Source organism: Gymnodraco acuticeps, unplaced genomic scaffold (assembly GCF_902827175.1).
Source record: "Gymnodraco acuticeps unplaced genomic scaffold, fGymAcu1.1, whole genome shotgun sequence".
NCBI classification, from domain to species: Eukaryota; Metazoa; Chordata; class Actinopteri; order Perciformes; family Bathydraconidae; genus Gymnodraco; species Gymnodraco acuticeps.
The window spans coordinates 430,660-449,766 of record NW_022990908.1 but is presented as its reverse complement, the minus strand read 5'-3'; the positions used below and the strand labels follow the sequence as shown (position 1 = coordinate 449,766).

At 39.8% G+C, this 19,107-nt stretch overlaps 1 protein-coding gene across 2 annotated transcripts in view; it reads right to left on the bottom strand.

Annotated features, from left to right (window-relative positions):
• b4galt2 (UDP-Gal:betaGlcNAc beta 1,4- galactosyltransferase, polypeptide 2) overlaps positions 1-19,107 on the bottom strand; it is a 164,237-nt gene that overhangs the window by 22,538 nt on the left and 122,592 nt on the right. The window contains exons 5-6 of one of the 2 annotated variants that reach the window (XM_034233876.1): positions 11,148-11,335; positions 5,576-5,646 (exon numbers count right to left, since the gene is read on the bottom strand). In XM_034233876.1, the coding sequence (XP_034089767.1) occupies positions 5,576-5,646; positions 11,148-11,335 (259 nt within the window). Of the gene's footprint in view, positions 1-5,523; positions 5,647-11,147; positions 11,336-19,107 lie in introns of both variants that reach the window. The other variant, XM_034233877.1, reaches the window with a different exon arrangement.

Sequence of the window (19,107 nt, the reverse complement as noted above, 5' to 3'; positions counted from 1 at the left end):
GGCAATTGTGTAAGTGGCATGTGTCCTCTTCGCCACGGGCTCAGGCCACACTGAGCAGCATAGACAGAAAGTTCCCTCGGGGAGGCATTCATCTAGCACAGTGTTTCTCAAACGTTTTCATACCAAGGACCACTTAAACAATAAAAAAACAGTCGCGGACCACCTAACTCCACAAATATAAAAAAAACACAATTTTTCTAGAACAGATTACAAATCGCCTGAAAATGGTACAAACAAGTGGCAACATGTGTGATGAAGGTGTTGCGCTGGGCTATATCATGCAATCGAAAATTAAACTTAACCTTGCTCCATTGTGGAGATATTCCCGCGAGAGTGCGGAAAATTTAAATTAATAAATGTATTTCAAATGTGAAATTTTACCAATATACTCACGGACCACTAGGGGGCGGTCACGGACCACCAGTGGTCCGCGGACCACACTTTGAGAAGCACTGACGCAGGAGCCATTTCAGGCAGTGGCCGTGCCATGGTCTGTGGCATCAAAACCAGCAAAAAGGGAAATAGCTGGGGGTGAAGCAAGAGATAGAGATATACAAAGGGATGTGCAGGTAGAGGGGCAGAGAAGAGGGAAAATAGGGTGAGAAAGGGAAGCTGAAGAAGAAGGTAAAAGAGCAATTTACAGTCATTTAGTTGACTTTTTCTCCAGAGCAGCTTTCAAAGAGAGAGCAGGTGGAGATTTGGTGTCACGTTCAAGAACTCTTCAACTAGACACCAGACTGCTTGCATGTTTCAAACCTGTGAACTTTGCTCCCTTTTAAAGCCAGAGAAAACAAAATGGGCAGACTTCACAGGCTCTCTGTTATATATAGCTATACTCGTATCTCTCTATCCCTGTATCTTCCCCTGGTCGAGTTGTTTCAAAGAGTCCTGAGAGACTGAGCCGGCCTGTTAGCGCGCTCAGCTGGAGACTACGTCCTCTCCTCTGCACGCCACTACAGCTCTCATTGTTAAAACCTTTTCAACTGTAGACAGATCACAAAAAAAAAGTTATGCTTGAAATGTAAAAGAAAGTACTTAAAAGAAAGCTAGCATTTGCTAATTAGCACTAATGACAGTAGTATTGGACACATTAAAACTATGACGTGATTGTAGCAGGTCAGGTCAGCAGCCTGAGGTCCGTTGGGGCACTTTGATGACATCACCACCCGTCTCCACACATCCCAATCTTCTGGCAGTCTGAGAGGAGACTATTCTGCTTGCTTGTCTAGCCTCAGTTACATCCACACACAACCCTTTACACACAATGTCCTCTTCCAACAGCTTGTCAAAGTGTGTTTTCAAGGGCATTTCCCTTCAGATTGCTCTGTGAAAGGCTTATAAACAAGCCAGCCCTGAAAACCGAGGGTGGATGGTGGGAGGGGGGTGTGTGAGTCTAAGAGTAAAGAAAAAAAAAACATCCATGCTCAACTTTATGCGCTTGTTTCTGCCAATGTTGTTGTTTTTATCCATTAATTTATTATGAGATTGACTTAGGGATTTTCAGGACCTCAGTTTGTAATAAAAAACAAGGATAGAAAGTGGAGAGAACTGAGGGTAACCTTATTGTTAGTGTGGAGTCAATCCTGTTTCTATTATAACTGGCATTAGATTCACAGTCTTCTTATAACTCAATATATCACATTATGTGTTTCAGTTTTTGCACCACTGGAGTTTTGGCCACGGCTGAAACCAGATACACAGAAGGATCAAACACTCAGACACATCTATAAAGCACTATAAGGGATGTTTTTTGTGATGGACAATCCGAGATAATGATATATTCGGAAAGTTTTAGTCACACTCAATCGAAAAATAAGTACATCATAGTTGAAAGACTTTTGGTTTCTAATGAAGAGCTGAGAAGATAAAGGAGAGGGACACTGTAGTGGTTATATGGATGGAATCTTACGCCACCAGGACGCCCCACTGACATCATTAAAGCAACTAACCCCACACGCTCTTGGAAAATGAAAGGAAATTCAATTAGCCATTATCCTGTAACTGCCTCGTGTAGCCAGAGTTTCCACTGTTCAGCAAACGTTGTAATATCACATGGTCCCATTTTCAGTAAAAAACAACTATACCAGAAGGAAAAGCTTCAAAAACATATTTGCTTGTTGATTCAAAAGAAAATGACTGGATGATTGTCTGTTGTCTTTCTAACGGCCCCTACACACGGCGGCGTGCGTTGAAGCTTCTGCCCATTCACTTTGAATGGGGTGACGTTACGCTTTGCCGAACTGCATTGTGGGAGCAAAGCGTTGCTCGCTTCAAAAGTAGAGCAACGTTCTACTTTTGAAGCTTCGACGAAAGCATCAGCCAATCGAATCATATGCCAGTACAAGCTCTAGCCAATCAAACCGCTGCTTGTGTGTCCGGGGCGGGAGATTCAGGTGATTGGTTGTTGGTCTAGCTTCAGACATGCCCGCCGGCAAGCGTCAACGCACGCCGCTGTGTGTAGGGGACGTAAGGGTGACATTTTCAATATATATGTTGGTAAACAAGTCAAGTTAATTTGAATTGTAAAAGTAAATGTCTTAAAAGTGGAATTTTAATTATAATTCTGCACGTCACGTCACTTTTCATAGCAGTTTAAATAGCGCAGCTTGATTGCAGAAAACATCTCGAGGGAAATCTACGGCATCTGATGACCTACTTCAGCTATCACCCAATAAAAAGTTAGAGGTCTCACTTTATCTGTCATCATTAGGCATGTAATTGCACACACACACACACACACACACACACACACACACACACACACACCACACACACACACAACACACACACACACACACACACACACCACACACACACACAACACACACACACACACACACACACACACACACACACACACACACACACACACACACACATCACACACCCACATACACACCACAACACACCACACACACAATCCCACGTAAAGCCATTCAGTTAATCACACATACAATCTTCTTTTATTATCACATCTTGCCAGACTCTGACAACAGACTGTAATCTTCTGAGAAGCGCGTCTACTGAATGACACACTCCATTCTACAAAAACCATTTCCAAATGCTTCTTTGTTTCAGGTTTTCTTATAATGCTAGTAACAGAGGACAAAGATGAAGCCTCACAGTGGTGAGAGTGACAGCGGACAACAGTGAGAGAAAAACCGACAGTGAAGAAAGGAGACAATAAAGATGGAGTGTGTCTGTCTGGTCTGTGAAGAACAGTCCTGCTGTGTGAGAGTGTGTGTGAGTGTTTATAATTAGTGTACGCAAAGATGGATCCTCTGAATGCAAATGTATCTGTGTGACTAAAATTAATGTTCTCTAGAAGAAAATCTGACGTTACAGCTTGCAATTTTTGAAAATCTTGTGTTGATGTTTCAGTCGTTCAGCAATCTGAAGCGGGCATTTATATCACATTAAATGGACTGGCAGAGATCACGTGAAACACAGCAGTTTTGGGGAAATATGAAAAACGTCTACCTTAAAGCACTCTAAATGTCCTTATGTTGAAAGGTGTATACACTTGCCTTGCCTTACTGTGATTAAGGTGCAATTTATTTTGTATTATTAGTCATATGCTTAATATTTTAATGAATGCATTATTTCTAGGGACGCTCCGATCGATCGGTCACCGATCGAGATCGGCCGATACTCACTCTCTATCGATCGATCGGTGCTCTCTAAACATGCCGATCGCGAGAGCCGAACGCCTGACGTAAAATACATGACACTTTTCTCTGTGTGCGGCAAAACAAGCTCGCCAAAATGGCTTCACCGGTCTGGCATTATTTGAAGGTGTCCGAAAAAGACAGTAAAATAGCGGTATGCAACGTGTGTGAAGCAGAAATCCTGCAACTCCGCCCGCCGGACAGGTAAGCGGAACGAAACACACAAGAGTTAGACCTAACACACTTAGCTATTTTATCTACCTCTGGAACAAGCTAAACTAGTTATTATAAATATATTTATTCTTCACTGTCGGGTCACTCATTACTGGATCAGTGAGCTGCATGAGATACTGACAGGCTGTCAGGAGGGAGAGAGAGAGGGGGAGAGAGGTGGAGAGAGATAGGGAGAGAGGAAAAGAGAGCGCTTCCGCTCATTTCTCCCGTGTTATTCTCCAAAGTGAATGTAAACTTGAATAATGTACATCATTTGAATGTAATAATTAAGTTGATTGTTGTGTGTGGAAGCTCCAGTGAATGAGCCCCATTAACTGAGTTTTAAACATCACTTTAAATGGAAGATTTAAAGTGATGTTTAAATCTTCCATTTAGGCCCCGCCCACTCGATCGATATCGGCCGATACTGATTCGGGCGATCGGTCCCGAAATTGGCGATCGGAGCATCCCTATTATTTTCTCTTCTGTACTGACAAGCAAAGATGCGTGACTCTGTATTTTGATTTGATTAATAGTCAGATCATCAGTTCACCGGTAATTCAACAGTTTTCAGTCCAAACAACCGTCTGAATAGACGATAAGTTAAACTAATGGTGCTGTAAATGGTTATTTTAAGCAGTCTTTAGTCACCTTTCCGTCATCCTGTCAAACTGAAATCCTCTATCAGATTAGATTTCTGCACATTTCAACAGTAATATTATTAGTGAACTTCAGCATGCTGACTGAAGCGATTCAAAAGGTTAATTTATTTGCTAATAATTCTCCTTCGGTGAACGATTACTATAAATCATCCACTCCACCAAGAACTTCCCTGTCACTTCAGTCCAGAGACTTGATTTCACTGCCAGTGGAGGCTGAAATAATGTGCATATGAGATCACTTGCATGTGTGTGAGTGTGTGTGACGGTCTGACAGGGAGCTTATACAGGGTATATGCAGGAATCCTGAAGTCAAATGTAATACCTTTTAAGACCTTTTTTAAGACCCTTCCCATACATTTTAAGACCTCATCGCCACTTCAAGTTTTAGCCGGTTACATTGGCGACACACTTTACCTCACATTTACTATATATATTGATTGTCCTTCCTCTTTATCTTCCAACCATTTGGATGCAAACTTGCATTTCCCCTTAACAATGTAGTTTAACAACCGGCGTAAACGGACCTTCGTGCGCTATCAAGCAGTGAGCGTGCGACGTCCTGTTCAGATGACGTCAAATCCAACGGGATGCCATAAATAAACTACACAGAATCACACTACACACCTACGCAATGATTACATTCAGGCAGACTGTAGAATACAACCTCTTTGGACAATTTATATACTTATTGAAAACTAGCTACAAAATGTAATACCTTGGAAAACGCCGTTTAATACTTTTTAATAGCCTTAATTTTCGCTACATTTATTTATCAACTTTTAATACTTTTTAAGACCCCGCGGACACCCTATTATAAGATAACCCAGACAGATGGCATCTTGCTGTTAGTGAAGTTGAACTTTTATTGAACTATTTGGCAAATTAAAAAGGAATCTATTAGGTCGAATGAGGCTAAATCGTATTAGTGAAGAAATCAAGTGGCAGATTCAGCAGCTCATGCTTCATGCCTCCACTCTCACCTGTTGTAGATGTCGTCGTCCTCCCCCCCCCAGCCCCAGTACTCGTTGGGGAAGCCGTTTATCTTCAGAAACTGTTTTTTACTGAGTCCTGAAACTCCTCCAAAGTAGCCGGCGTACGGCAGCCTGCAGGAGGGAGAGAAAAGGAGTTATGATGAGTTATGAAAGGAAGTAGTGAAAGGTCATATAAGTGGCCTTATCAAACAAGACCCTTCAGAGAGAAGAAAGATCAACTCTCTGCTCAGCTGCAAGTCTGTGTAAACAAATTGATGAGAGAAAAATAAATGCAGTTCTTTATATAGAAAAAAGAAAAAAGATATAAATGTCTTAAGTCCTTTATGTGAAAACATATTTAAGGCTGCCAATGGGGTAAAGTGAAAACCCAATTAAAATATTCCTTTTACCATGTTAATAAATAAATGTTCTTTGCAGTAACAGTGTTTATGCTAAATGTGGACTCAACAGCAACAATGTCCCTGAAATGGGCAAGCGTCATAATTCATGTTAATCTAAAATCATCCATGAATCTCAGGTTTTAATATGTGGCATTTAAAGAAACCACCATTTACATTTGAATAACCTCTTGTGGCTATCAGATCTCTTCCTAATGTGTCTTGGATGTATTTTGAAGTGGATAATGTATGGGTGCCTTTCTACACTAAATGGATAATCCACATCCATATAATCTGCTCAACGCATTATGAAATGACCGTGTGTAAAGAGGGACCGCATTATCCCCACATCACCGTACAGCAGACCTCTGGTGCTTAGAAAACAGCCGGCTTTAAACCAAGTTACATTTATGGCTTTAATGATAGAAGTTTCCAAAGTTCGGCTTTAGTCATTTACAAAGAAAAGAAAAGCACAACATGTAATTTGATAAATGTCCAATCATGATTTTAGTGTTTATAAGAGAATCAACAATGAAAAATGAAGATGAGAAAATAAGAGATAAATAAAATAAAAGGGAAGGCAGAAGGTCAGAAAGAACAATGACATGATGGAAGAGTGTAGCAGCCTTGTGTGTGTGTGTGTGTGTGTGTGTGTGTGTGTGTGTGTGTGTGTGTGTGTGTGTGTGTGTGTGTGTGTGTGTGTGTGTGTGTGTGTGTGTGTGTGTGTGTGTGTGTGTGTGTGTGTGTGTGTGTGTGTGTGTGTGTGTGTGTGTAAAAGGCAGACAGGCATTTTATTTTTTCCTCAAAAGTCGTGAGACCAGTGGAGTGGAACGGACATCAGCTGCGAGTGTCATGACAGCGCCTGAAGTCTAACCAGAGGCTGATTCATGTGTGCTTCTGTGCGTGTATATGTGTGTATAAAATCGAGAATATGTGTTGTCAAAAGTATGACAGCTCCCTGTTGAAAGATGACAAGAAGAAAGTAAGACCATATGTTTCTGCATAACTTCTCCCAGCAACAATATGGTGAGGGTGGTGTGTGTGTGTGTGTGTGTGTGTGTGTGTGTGTGTGTGTGTGTGTGTGTGTGTGTGTGTGTGTGTGCGCGTGTATGAGTTTTTTACTATAGAGTAGTAGTAGTAGTAGTAGTAGAATACTTACAGTTTTTCCGGAATCAGCTTTTTTTTACGAGTTTTATATCAGTTTTATTTTTTATGGACGATCTGAAACTAACCAAACACTCAATTTATGTTTTAATATGTATCCTAAACAGGTAGAAACATTTTTTGGCATCTTGTTCTTGGCTTCATGTGTCCTGTTACAAATTTCATATTTCACATATTGCCTCTCTTTAAATCTTCCCAAAACATTTTAACACATGTCATTCACTGAACAAAGTGCTAACGTTGCCAGAAGAAGGTCACGGCCAAGCATAAATGTGCCCTCCGTAAATATGCAAATAGCCTGTAGCACACTCATAATGTGCTCACCCAGGGAACAAGTGTTTAAATATCCACAGAATTCTGTACAACATAATGGTAATAAAACACAATACACTGTGTAAAATCCTTAAAGAGCATAATTTGCAAAATGCTTTTGTGGAAAGGACTTCAAGATGACCCTCTCTCCGGAGAGAGCAGCCAGGTGTTGTGAGGTGCTAAGGTAATGGAACGGCACTTAATGTGACCTGACTTTCACTGGCAATATTTTCAGCCTAAAAAACACTTGCTTTTACATTTGACAGTAGCTAAGGTCGTCTTCCTGAAATGACTCAGCTAAAATATAACATTTAATCTTTGCCAAAGGTTATCGTCAATTAGAAAAGGTAATACCTTATTTGTGTTGATTGTTCGCTAGCTTCCTAGATGTTAAAATAAAGTTGGTAGACCACTTTGCCCTTTGGAACAATGTCCAAATATGATCTCTTTGCAACCATGTGACCTTCAGCTCACTAAAAAGGCTTTATTTGTATCCCATTTTCCATAAAATGTTTAGCAGCCAAAAAACTCCACAGGAACCTGGTGTTATATTGGTTGCCAGATAGCATTAGCTTATTGAGCACTTCATCAGCAGCTCCTGAGGAGTTTTCAGCAGGATAACTCTGGTGGGTGACAGCTTTTGGAGTGGATGGGTCACATTCACTAGCCATGTTAGGCACTTAATCAACACTTCTGGTGCAGGTGTGTTGTTATTATGCAAAAAGAATAACAAAACTAAAACAGGATGATACCATGCAGTGCTGTGAGGATGCAGTAAACTTTGAAGCTCTTTTGCTTACACTGCAATTTGATAAAAAACATCCTTTAAAAATGCTCTCTCACGGGGAAACTCTTGACCTTCTACATATTACCATTCATGCAACAAGATCAATCTGCTATAGATGGTTTGTTCTCATTTAGAATGCAACTAGCAATCCAGTTATATTAATTCATTTTCTATTGCTGTTTTTTGTTCAGACTTATTTATTCGATGTTTGGCCTTTACAGTATCAGAACATGGTGAAAATGAACACACACATTCTTAATGGTGATGACCAATACCTTGAAACAAACATAGTATTTCGTTTGGGATCACATAAGTCAAAGAAAAGCAGTAAAATCAAAATAACTGAGACGCTTGGATAACATTTTAAGCTACTACTTGATGGATTAGAAAAATAGTTATTTTAATAGTTATGAATTAATAGTCTCAACTCTAATGTGCGTATTATCCTTTTACTGTGTGTATTAAATTAAATAAGATCACTGAAAATGTGTCTTTTCCCAATGAACAGGTACAAATATTTCACATACCATATCAGACTTTAAAAACACCATCAGAGTAAATCTAGTGAACACGGTGTTCCCTCATTAAAATATTATGTCTTATTCCGTGTTCTTACAATAACGTTTTCTGATTCTCGTCTGTGAATTTCTCATAAATGATGGCACAATAAAACGAGATCAGTGCCTTGCTGCTATAAAATATGGAAAACACACAGATAATGGATTCTAGCTGCAGTAGTTCGCTCAGCAACAGGTTGGTTTAGCAGCTCTATTATTTGGAACACAGTTTTCAACACTAATTGTTAGGGATTAATTTTGTCTTACTCCTTAACCTTTTCTGTGTGGGGACGTTTACGACCAACCCTGAGTCTGTTATCTGTCTTAAGGAATGGGAGGCGTCAGCTATTGTTGATACACTGAACAAAAATATAAATGCAACACTTTTGTTTTTGCTCCCATTTTTCATGAGATGAACTCAAAGATCTAAAACATTTTCTATATACACAAAATAACCATTTCTCTCAAATATTGTTCACAAATCTGAAAAAATGTGTGATAGTGAGCACTTCTCCTTTGCCGAGATAATCCATCCCACCTCACAGGTGTGGCATATCAAGATGCTGATTAGACAGCATGATTATTGCACAGGTGTGCCTTACGGTACGTCCACACAGCAGCTTTAGACGAATCTTCCACCGCTTCCAACGCTTCTCTGCCCATTGACTTTGAATGGGGATGACGTCACTTTGCCTCGCTTTTCGCCGAACTGAATTGTGGAGGAGCGAAGCGAAGATTTCCAGGATTTCCAGGATTCAAAAGTTGAGCAATGTTCAACTTTTGAAGCTGAGCTGGAAGCATCAGCCAATCAAATCACGTTTATGCAAATCTGACAGTAGAAGCGCCAGCCAATCAAACCACGTGTAAGCAGGGAGAACCAGACCGCAGTTCATTTCCTCATATTCCAAACGAGAAATTACGGTAGCAAATCACCCGGTTCTTTACGACCAGAACTATTAACGGGATACAAACGGAAGAACCAGGCATGGAGGGAGGTGGCAGAGACAGTGGGTGAAACTGGTAGGTTTTCGCCTGTTTGGGGAGTTTATATATATATATATATATATATATATATTGCTCTGGGTTTTTTGCTTTGTATGTCGGGGGCGGGAGATTCATGTGATTGGTTGTTGGTCGCGTTGCTCGCAAAAAATCCCCAAGCTTTCAGACACGCCCAGCTCCAAGATTTTCAAGATTGTTGAAAAGCTGCTGTGTGGACGTAGCTTTAGGCTGGCCACAATAAAAGGCCACTCTGAAACGTGTATTACCAGGTCAACTATCGGGCACAGAGGGTTTTATGACTGTGAGAACGCTGGCTTCTAAGCACCACAGACAGGTGTCCAGTGTTTCCAGATGTGGGGGCTATCTCCAAGTGTTCCCAGAATGTTTACGTCAGCCCCCCAATATGTGGATTAACTCTCTGTAAGCTAGTTAAAAGGTCTATCGAGAGAATGGGTATTCAGATTTGACATGGCAACCCACCAGTGCAGTCAGAATCTCTGGCTGCTGTGACTTGTGATGTGAATTTCTCCGGCCGATACTTGTAATAAACATCAGTGTTTGACATCAAAGCTCCAACTCTCCTCGTGTCTCTCTGAGTCCTGACTCTCCATTGCTGCAGAATTTCCCCTTACACTAATAAGTGTCTTTGCACAAGCTGTAGTCTAGACTTGTTAGATACGCTTCGTATTATTGGCTCTTGTTAGAACTACAGAAGTATGACGAGATAAAATTGGCAGCAGTGAACCAGGAGGCATTTTCATGCTAATTTGGGCTTCAGAAAAGGATTTAAAAGTATAATGAGATTTAGTCAAATTAAATACTGCTCTGTCTATTGTCTGTGATATATAAGGCTGTATGCCACCGCTAATTGTTTTTGTTAAACACAGACAACTGCATTTCAATATTAAACATTTATATTCAAAAAGAAGTGCAAGCTTACAGTATATAGATAACACATGCAGAACCCATCTGCAACTATAGCATTACAATTTCCTGTAGTGTGTGTTTATTAGCTGCGTGTGTGTGGGACTTTTAGCTTGATGTTTTTATTAAGACTAACAAATACCGTACCGTATATTCCATTAAATAGGCTGAACTGAAATGCTCCTGAGTGTCATGTCTTGTTTAGGTAAATCGCAAGTAAATAGGTTTTATATTGTGTATTCCATAGAGATACTCAATAGATATATATATATTTGTTGATATGTGGATATTTACTGTGTATGTATATGATCTAAAGTCAAAATGTATATATTTACTGTTTTATTCTGTAATTTATGTCCAATGCCTTGTTTTCATGCTGCTGTGAACAAACAATTTCCCCAATTTGTGATCAACAAAGTAACTTTAAATTAATCTAACGCTCCCTGGTCCGCACAAAAAACGCACGCCAAGCTGAAACCGTCCCCTCACCTGAAGCCGAACTTGTCCATGGCGATGGCGAAGTGCCTGGGCTGGTCGTAGCAGTGGTAAAGGTTGCGGTCGTCCATCGGGATCAGGTCCACGTCACTGAAGATGAAGCAATCGTACTCCCCATCCTTCATAGCCTCTGTGTAGCCAACGTTCAACAACTTGGCACGGTTGAAGGTTTCCTCCCCCAACTGCAAAGAAACAAAACAGAAACAAGAAAGATCATGGATTAGTTGTTTGCATTATGGATGAAGAGGGTAAGTAAGGTAGCTCCATCAGGACATGTCATCTGCTTGAAAGACTGTGTGAAAAATAACAGTTTGGAATCTGCCGGAGCCTGAAACACATATTCAGGAAGTGACATAAATAACAGCTTTAATTAACTAAAAGAGAGATAACATAACTCTGTTTCTATAACGTACATCGTCTACCTTCACACTTCTACTTTGTAAGGTTGAATGTAGACTTGTACGAAAGTAAAAGAGGGCATTGAAAGGAATTTAAATGAGAAAAAAATGAATATATCTGTCAAAATCACATGATTTCTTAATTTTATTGTGTGGAAGTAACAACCACACGCTTAAATGGTACAGGCAGTGGCACCATAAACAAAAGAAGAAAAGTCAGACCAAGCCAATTGAGGTCAGGATCACATCAAAAGGTGTTTTTTTTCTGTGTTACTCCAGTATGAACAGATATCTATTGACCCCCAAGAAAAGATCAGTGTCCTGAAAGTAAAAACACATCTGCCTCTGAGACTCTAAAGTTTAACACCTTGAAAAACAAAGTCCCGTAGTTTCAACCATAAATTGTTATATCTGTTAAATATGCAAAATGCCTCTTATTTGCATTAAACTTTTTTGTGATGTTAATATTTCTTTGGGACTGCATTCAATCTTTTTAATGGTGCAATATTTTCATTTTAAAGCAGTCCAGATGCATTCAGATTTTAACATCATTTTTGGATAATCCAATGGATTATATTGCTAATTACAAAAACTACTACCTACCACTACTTACTACTTAAAAATGGTCAAGTAATTTGTATTCAGTAAATGACTACATCTCAAATAAGGCCTAATATGATCAACCCTGGTCATTACTACAGAGGAATATGTAGTTTGCTAGCTAGCTAACCAAACATTCAACTATCAACAACAGCTCAGTCAGGTATAGGTGCGGAAAAAATTATCCGAATGTTCCTTTAATCACAGTGAAACACGTCGTCACCATAGGCGGATTTTGCGTAGTGGCTGAAATATGTTACAGCATTACTACGTCGAAAACTGTTCCAATACAAATATTTCGTATATCAATATTTTAATAAGGTAGGACACTCGTTAATAATATTGTAGCGTGTTCAAGTAACCAAGGGATATAGTAGTTATCAAATAAGTATAAGATGTGCACAGTTATGATACGTTTTACAGTTATGTAATGCACTGTTGTTGGGGGGAGAGACCGCCCCTTCCATATGACTGTGTGTGTACGGCGGGCATAGAAAAGTCATACTCAGTGCGGTGAATGCTGGCTTTATTGCTACTGTATCCGTAGCACCCCACGCAATAGTTGGGACTGTGTACTGACGTCAGTAAAAAAGGTTTGCCCCCCCCAAGAGCAAATGTCAAACTCCGCCTATGATCGTCACACGCTGAGGAAAACCACTTCCGTTTCAGAGCATCATTGAACATCAGTATTTAGTGCCTGCAGTGCTGTATTTATCTCTACAGGCAGTACAAGCTAATGTTTGTATTGACCTCAAGAGAGCTGACTGCTGCAGTTAAACGCAACTGTTTTCCAGTCTCCGCATGGCACAGGTTCAACACTCTGGCGCAAGAGTACAATATGTGCCTCAGAAATGTAGCAAGGTAGAAGTATAAAGCAGCATAGAATGGAAATATTTAAGTAAAGCACAAATATGTCAAAAAAGTACTTAAGTACAATACTTGAGTAAACGTACTTAGTTACTTTCCACCACTGCATTAAATAGACTAAATAATTAATTAAAACCAGGAAATAGCAGGTAGATTAATTGGTTAATCTATCAATCAATCAATCAATGTTTATTTATATAGCCCAATATCACAAATGTTACATTTGTCTCAGTGGACTTTACAGTTTGTACAAAATATCAGTATGACAATACGATACCCTCTGTCCTTAGACCCTCACATCGTACAAGGAAAAACTTCCGAAGAAAACCCACAGTTTAAAGGGAAAAATGGGAGAAACCTCAGGGAGAGCAACAGAGGAGGGATCCCTCTCCCAGGACGGACAGACGTGCAATAGATGCCGTGTGTAAATCTACCAAATAACCAATGAATTGTAATGGTTATAAAAGTAGTCGGACCCTATGTCGCATTAAGAAATGATTTCATGAAATACAATCAACTTTATACAGGAGCTACACTGACACAAGGTACATATCATGTCCAGCAGGGTGGTAAAATAGAAGATTAAATAGTACATGTAAAACGAAAGATGTTAATCATCCATTATTTGATGAATGTTTCCAATAGAAAAAAGTGTAAGTGTGAAGAATATGGTCCAAAAATATGAATTTTAATCAAATTGCTATTTTATTGTAGGAATGTTTGCGGTATTGTTTGTTGGATTCAGATTGTACGGTATATTGTAAGCTATTTGGTGCCAGGCTTAACTTTGGTAAAAACCAAATCATTTATCTGTTGTATTATGTGTACAGTACTTTTGCTTATATGCAGTTACAGTAACATTAGCGAGCTACAAAGGAAATCTGCTGTATTTACACTGAACACTGAGCTTTTTGAGTTATGATGACTGTAATGTAAATGTTCATGCAAATCTGGCTCGTGTAGCTCTGTTAAGTCCTTATGCAAAATCTATAAGACGCGAGGGGCCCCACATAAAAAGATAACATGGTAATGGGGATGAGACTCAGTCCCAGTGCGGAGCTTCATTTCTCATACCGAAAGGACCCAGAAAGAAGAATGACTCAGTATATACGGTATAGCAGAACAATAGACTAATGTTACATATTTTCTGCAGTCACATATCCCTTGGCCATGAGGGAAAACCACCCACTTCTGACAGCACCGAGAATATCTCAGATGATTAATGCATCTGCTGCTTGTCTTATTCTCAGTGCAGGATCATTTCTAATAAAGGGTACACTTGCTTCCATAGTTGTGCATTATCAGTTCCGTGAATCAAGTACAATGCATAATCCCCTTGGTAAACCCACTAATACCTGAGATTTTAGAGCATAATCCCTTGTGCAGGTACTGTAACAAATAAATCTGTTGTCACATATCCACTGAGTCTCCAGAAATCAGCTCGAGTTGTCCTCTGTCATTCAGTAGGTTGGAACAACATCGTATGAGATAAGTAGAGCAAAAATATGGACAATATTGGACTAGAAACTTGGGCAACAGCTGATATTTCAGTACAGTAAAATCAATGTATTATTCAATACTAGTGTATGCTCGGGATAAAATACAAAATATGTCCAGAAAATAACTCGGTTTGGTGAAACCTGAAAATAAGGTAATCTCTAAAGTATATCCATATATAATATATATTAAAAAAATGTGCCACTTGAATTTTTGTCAACAGTGTCAGATATTTCAAATCTTAAATTTAGGAAACCTTGTGATCTTTGAGGAGCCCTTTTTTGTATTTGATACATAATGTATACTTTACAGAGTTTTACCATGCATAGTTTGCAGCCGCACAATTTAAACTAGCCTATTAAAGCGTTTTGTGAGTTTGACACAAAACAGAAATAAGAAGCCGGTGTCTTATAAAGGTAACTGCCAAAAAATGAAAGGTTACAAGAATCTTTTGTTATCTTTTGAATGCCTTTTTTCTAACTTCTTAATATTTCTGCAAACACTTTCATCACAAAAGTGTATTGAGTGCTCTTTTATGCTGCAAGCAACAATCAATACACACATGTTTTCTTTTTGAAAATATCTGCATTTCTTTGTGTGTGAGGAATACAATGAAGGACAAACAAAGAGTCGGGGAGTGCAGGAGACATGAAGAGATTATTGACCGTCCTTACAGATGAGTGAATATTTCTTTACAAAAAACAAGCCTTCGTTTTATCCCAGCTTCTCAACTTCTGGCGCCCTACATCTTCTCTTATCACTTAATGCTTTAAGTTTAAGGTGTTGTATTTCAAATTAAAGTACATGAAAAGCAACATCATTTTTTATATAACAATAAACGGGCAAGAAGCCATGTAAAGGAGGAACGTTCAGTCATCCTCTGAGTACAAACCAGTCTTTTCTGACCACTCCATTGTCTGTTGTTTCAATACTGCTTGTTTTATTTTGTTGACGCAGTGTTTTCTGTGGACTCTGCATTTCCCCCTGCTGCCGGCTGCATTATTCTGTTGTTTTTTCCTCTCCTCTAGCTTTAGGCTTTTTTTTCCTGACCAAAACCTGTCTCCAATATTTCTCACCCAGAATGCACTGGAGAGCCCAATTTGCATACAGTGGACGGCTAAACCGCCCATGTGTGAATGTTTCACAAATCAACAAATTACATGTTGACAGGGTAAATGTGGAAAGGATACTGCAATTTAGCGGATCTTTGGCTCTGCATTTGCAATTTCACATGCGTCTTTTAACTTTCAAGGACATTTCTGCTCCATTAGTTTTCGATCAGGCTGGGCCCATAATGCACAGTGCATATGCATGTGAGCAAGTGGCCTCAGCCCTGTGTACATTTGTTTTCTGACAGATATGACAAGTACAGTATGTGTGTGCTGTAAATATGGTTTCTTCAAGCTCTCGGATAACTAGGAAAAATATATAATCAAATCATCTCACGCCTCAAGCCTTTAGATGGTTCAGGCCAATACTTGTTCTTATAACGTTGTCATTGTCACAACAGGAATCTGCAACAATGACATATTTTGTTTGCGAAGTCGGCTTTCACAGCAGGAATACTGTTAAAAATAAATGTTTACCAGGACTAATACTGTTCAGACAATAGGCTCGGAAAGAAGTGCTTTCTCTAGTGCAATTCGTAATTTATGAATTATAGAACTAATGGTGGGCTGATACTTCACATTAAATAAAATAACACATGCGGAGCTCCGCGGGGCACAGGCTGAGTGAGTGTGTGCGGATTGGTCCATTTGGACTTAGTGACGTCAACCTGCCCCGGAAGGAAAAAATGGAAAAAGAAAAATCTACAACGAGGCGCATAGACACGTCTTTTCTGTGTTCGAGTTTTACTCGTTACAGGGTGTACTTTGAGGGTTTGTGACTTTGCAGACCTTTTATACAGTATGCAGAAAAAGCTACATAACACACAAGGGGACGGGTAATAACCGGAAAAGCATGACATGGGACCTTTAAAAGTAAAGTTTGATTTATTATTTATTCCGTTTTTAATTAGGCATAGACCGTTGAATTTGTACTATACTTTACTGAGGATTGTTGTGCCTTTGTGGCATCATATCATTAACACATACATTACATTACATTACATGTCACTTGTTAGACGCTTTTAACCAAAGCGACTTACATACTCAATGTAATTTGGGGTGAAGTGTCTTGCCCAGGGACACAACGACATGCTGACTGCAGTGGGGTTTGAGCCTGTGCTCCCCTGATCCGAGCACCAACGCACTAGTGCACTGCGCCACAGCCTCCCTCACATACACAACATACTTATGTTAATATAGCTAAAGTGCTATAGGACACAGTTGACAAATTACACATTTAGCAGTTACAAAACAACGTAATTATTTGAAATCTTGCTTCAGTTTGCTTAAAGTCATACATCCACCCTTCTAGTTTGGCTTTGGTTTGATCCCAACCAAGTCCTGAGGGAAAGGTTGTCACTTTAGCGGCTAAATGCTTTACTTCTGTATCTATTACTGGTCACCAGCTAGTCGCTAACTTTTTCAGATTTCTGTTTGCTCCTTGGCAGGAAGTGTACAATGTGATCATTCATGCCCAAAATTAGCTGCCTACTTTAGCTTAAAAATCATGCTCATAGAGCTGTGAGAACGCACCAAAACACCAACGCTTCCAGACCAAAACAAAAAGCTAAGGATAGAGCTGAGAAAAACGGTGGCTTTAGCGACAAACATCACCTCTCAGCTGATAACTGGGATAAAGTGCAGGCAGCAGCTGGGAAGCAGAGTGCTGACTGGAAAACCACTGGGGTGAATCTCTGGCTGACTGAGAAAATAGGGGTTGGGTAATTGAATGGAAAACACTCATCATCCACCATCAAGGTTTCCAGTTGCTCCACTGTAGCGCCTCAATGACTGACTGCAGGAAACTGTGGCTTCAAGGCTCTCTGTTGTGCTTTTTGTCAACTACCTGTAATGTGCTCAACAGTGTGTGAGAGGCAGGATGTCGCAGAAAGAAAAATGTGTTTGGATCCAATAAAAGATTTCAAAAATGCTTCAGAAAGTTTATTGTGATGTGGGTTGGACCATCTGGAACTGATGATCAACTTCAGCGAATTTGACAATTAACCAACTCAACAGGCCTAAAGAGGAAACCGATTAAAAAACAATTGGCATCAGATTTTCAGAATTATGGGAAAGAGGGCTCTGTGGAAAGTAACACTGATCCTCAAACCCACCCACTCTAAAATCACTTCAGCTTGGGTGTTTAGGAGCCACAACTGGTGCAGTTTCCACTCCTACTGAGCGAATGAAGAGTCATTTATCAAGCGCTTGTTGACCTACCCTTTTTTTGCTCCCCATCTGTGGACTCCCCACTGCCATCTTAAGTGGTATTTCGTTTTAGGTTTAAGTACAATTTGGGAAGCTTCAGGATATAAGAAAAGTTGTGTCGCATCAATAACAATGAGTGAATGATTGATGGATTTATATCTGTATCCTGCATAATGAGACTGTATACAAGTAATGTACTGGGATGATAAATGGTAAATGGACTGTACCTATAAAGTGCTTTATCAGGTCTTTCCGACCCCTCAAAACGCTTTACATACTACAAGTCATTCACCCTTTCACACCTCATTCATGCAGAGCAGTACCATTTGCTCAAGGGTAGCTAACATTCATTCACATTGACACACCATTGGCCATGCATTCAGGAGCAACTCAGGGTTAAGTATCGTCAAATCAAATCAAATAAAATCAAGTTTTATTTATATAGCACATTTATAAACGATTTTTGGTCGAGCCAAAGTGCTGTACATAAAATAAAAATAGCCTACAGTAGAGACACTTTACAGCTAATACAACAGCACAGATTGTTCAGAATATCAGTATGAGAAATACGACACCCTCTATCCTTAGACCCTCACATCGTACAAGGAAAAACTTCCAGAGAAAACCCCACAGTTTAAAGGGGAAAAAATGGGAGAAACCTCAGGGAGAGCAACAGAGGAGGGATCCCTCTCCCAGGACGGACAGACGTGCAATAGATGCCGTGTGTAAATCGAAGAGATAATACATTTTACAGCATATAGACCGAATGTTAGGAAATGCATGTGTCTGTAATAAGAAGATGAATCCACGAGGATGTCAGCTACAATCCTGTGGAAGCCATCAGGGAAGCAGCATGACGAGACCCAAGGCTTGATCTTGCCCAAGGATACATCGACACGTTGACTGCACGGACTGGGATCGAACCCACAAGACGACCATACTCCCTCGCAGCCACATTCGCTCATGATCGGTTGATCTATTTGTTTTCATTAAACTAGCTCATCTGGAAAATTTATTTTTCTGATAAAGAAGAAGAGACTGTCATCAGTGAGCATGAACAGACTGTCCTGCACAAGTCCGTCTATCCTACTTACAATATGCATTATACCACTATCCAATTTTAAATCATTTGCAACAACTTAACTGTAACTGGACTGTAACCTGCTCTCCAAGTTATCACTAACGGCCCGTCCACACGGCGGTGTGCGTTGAAGCTTCAACGCTTCTGCCCATTCACTTTGAATGGGGTGACGTCACGCTTTGCTGAACTGCATT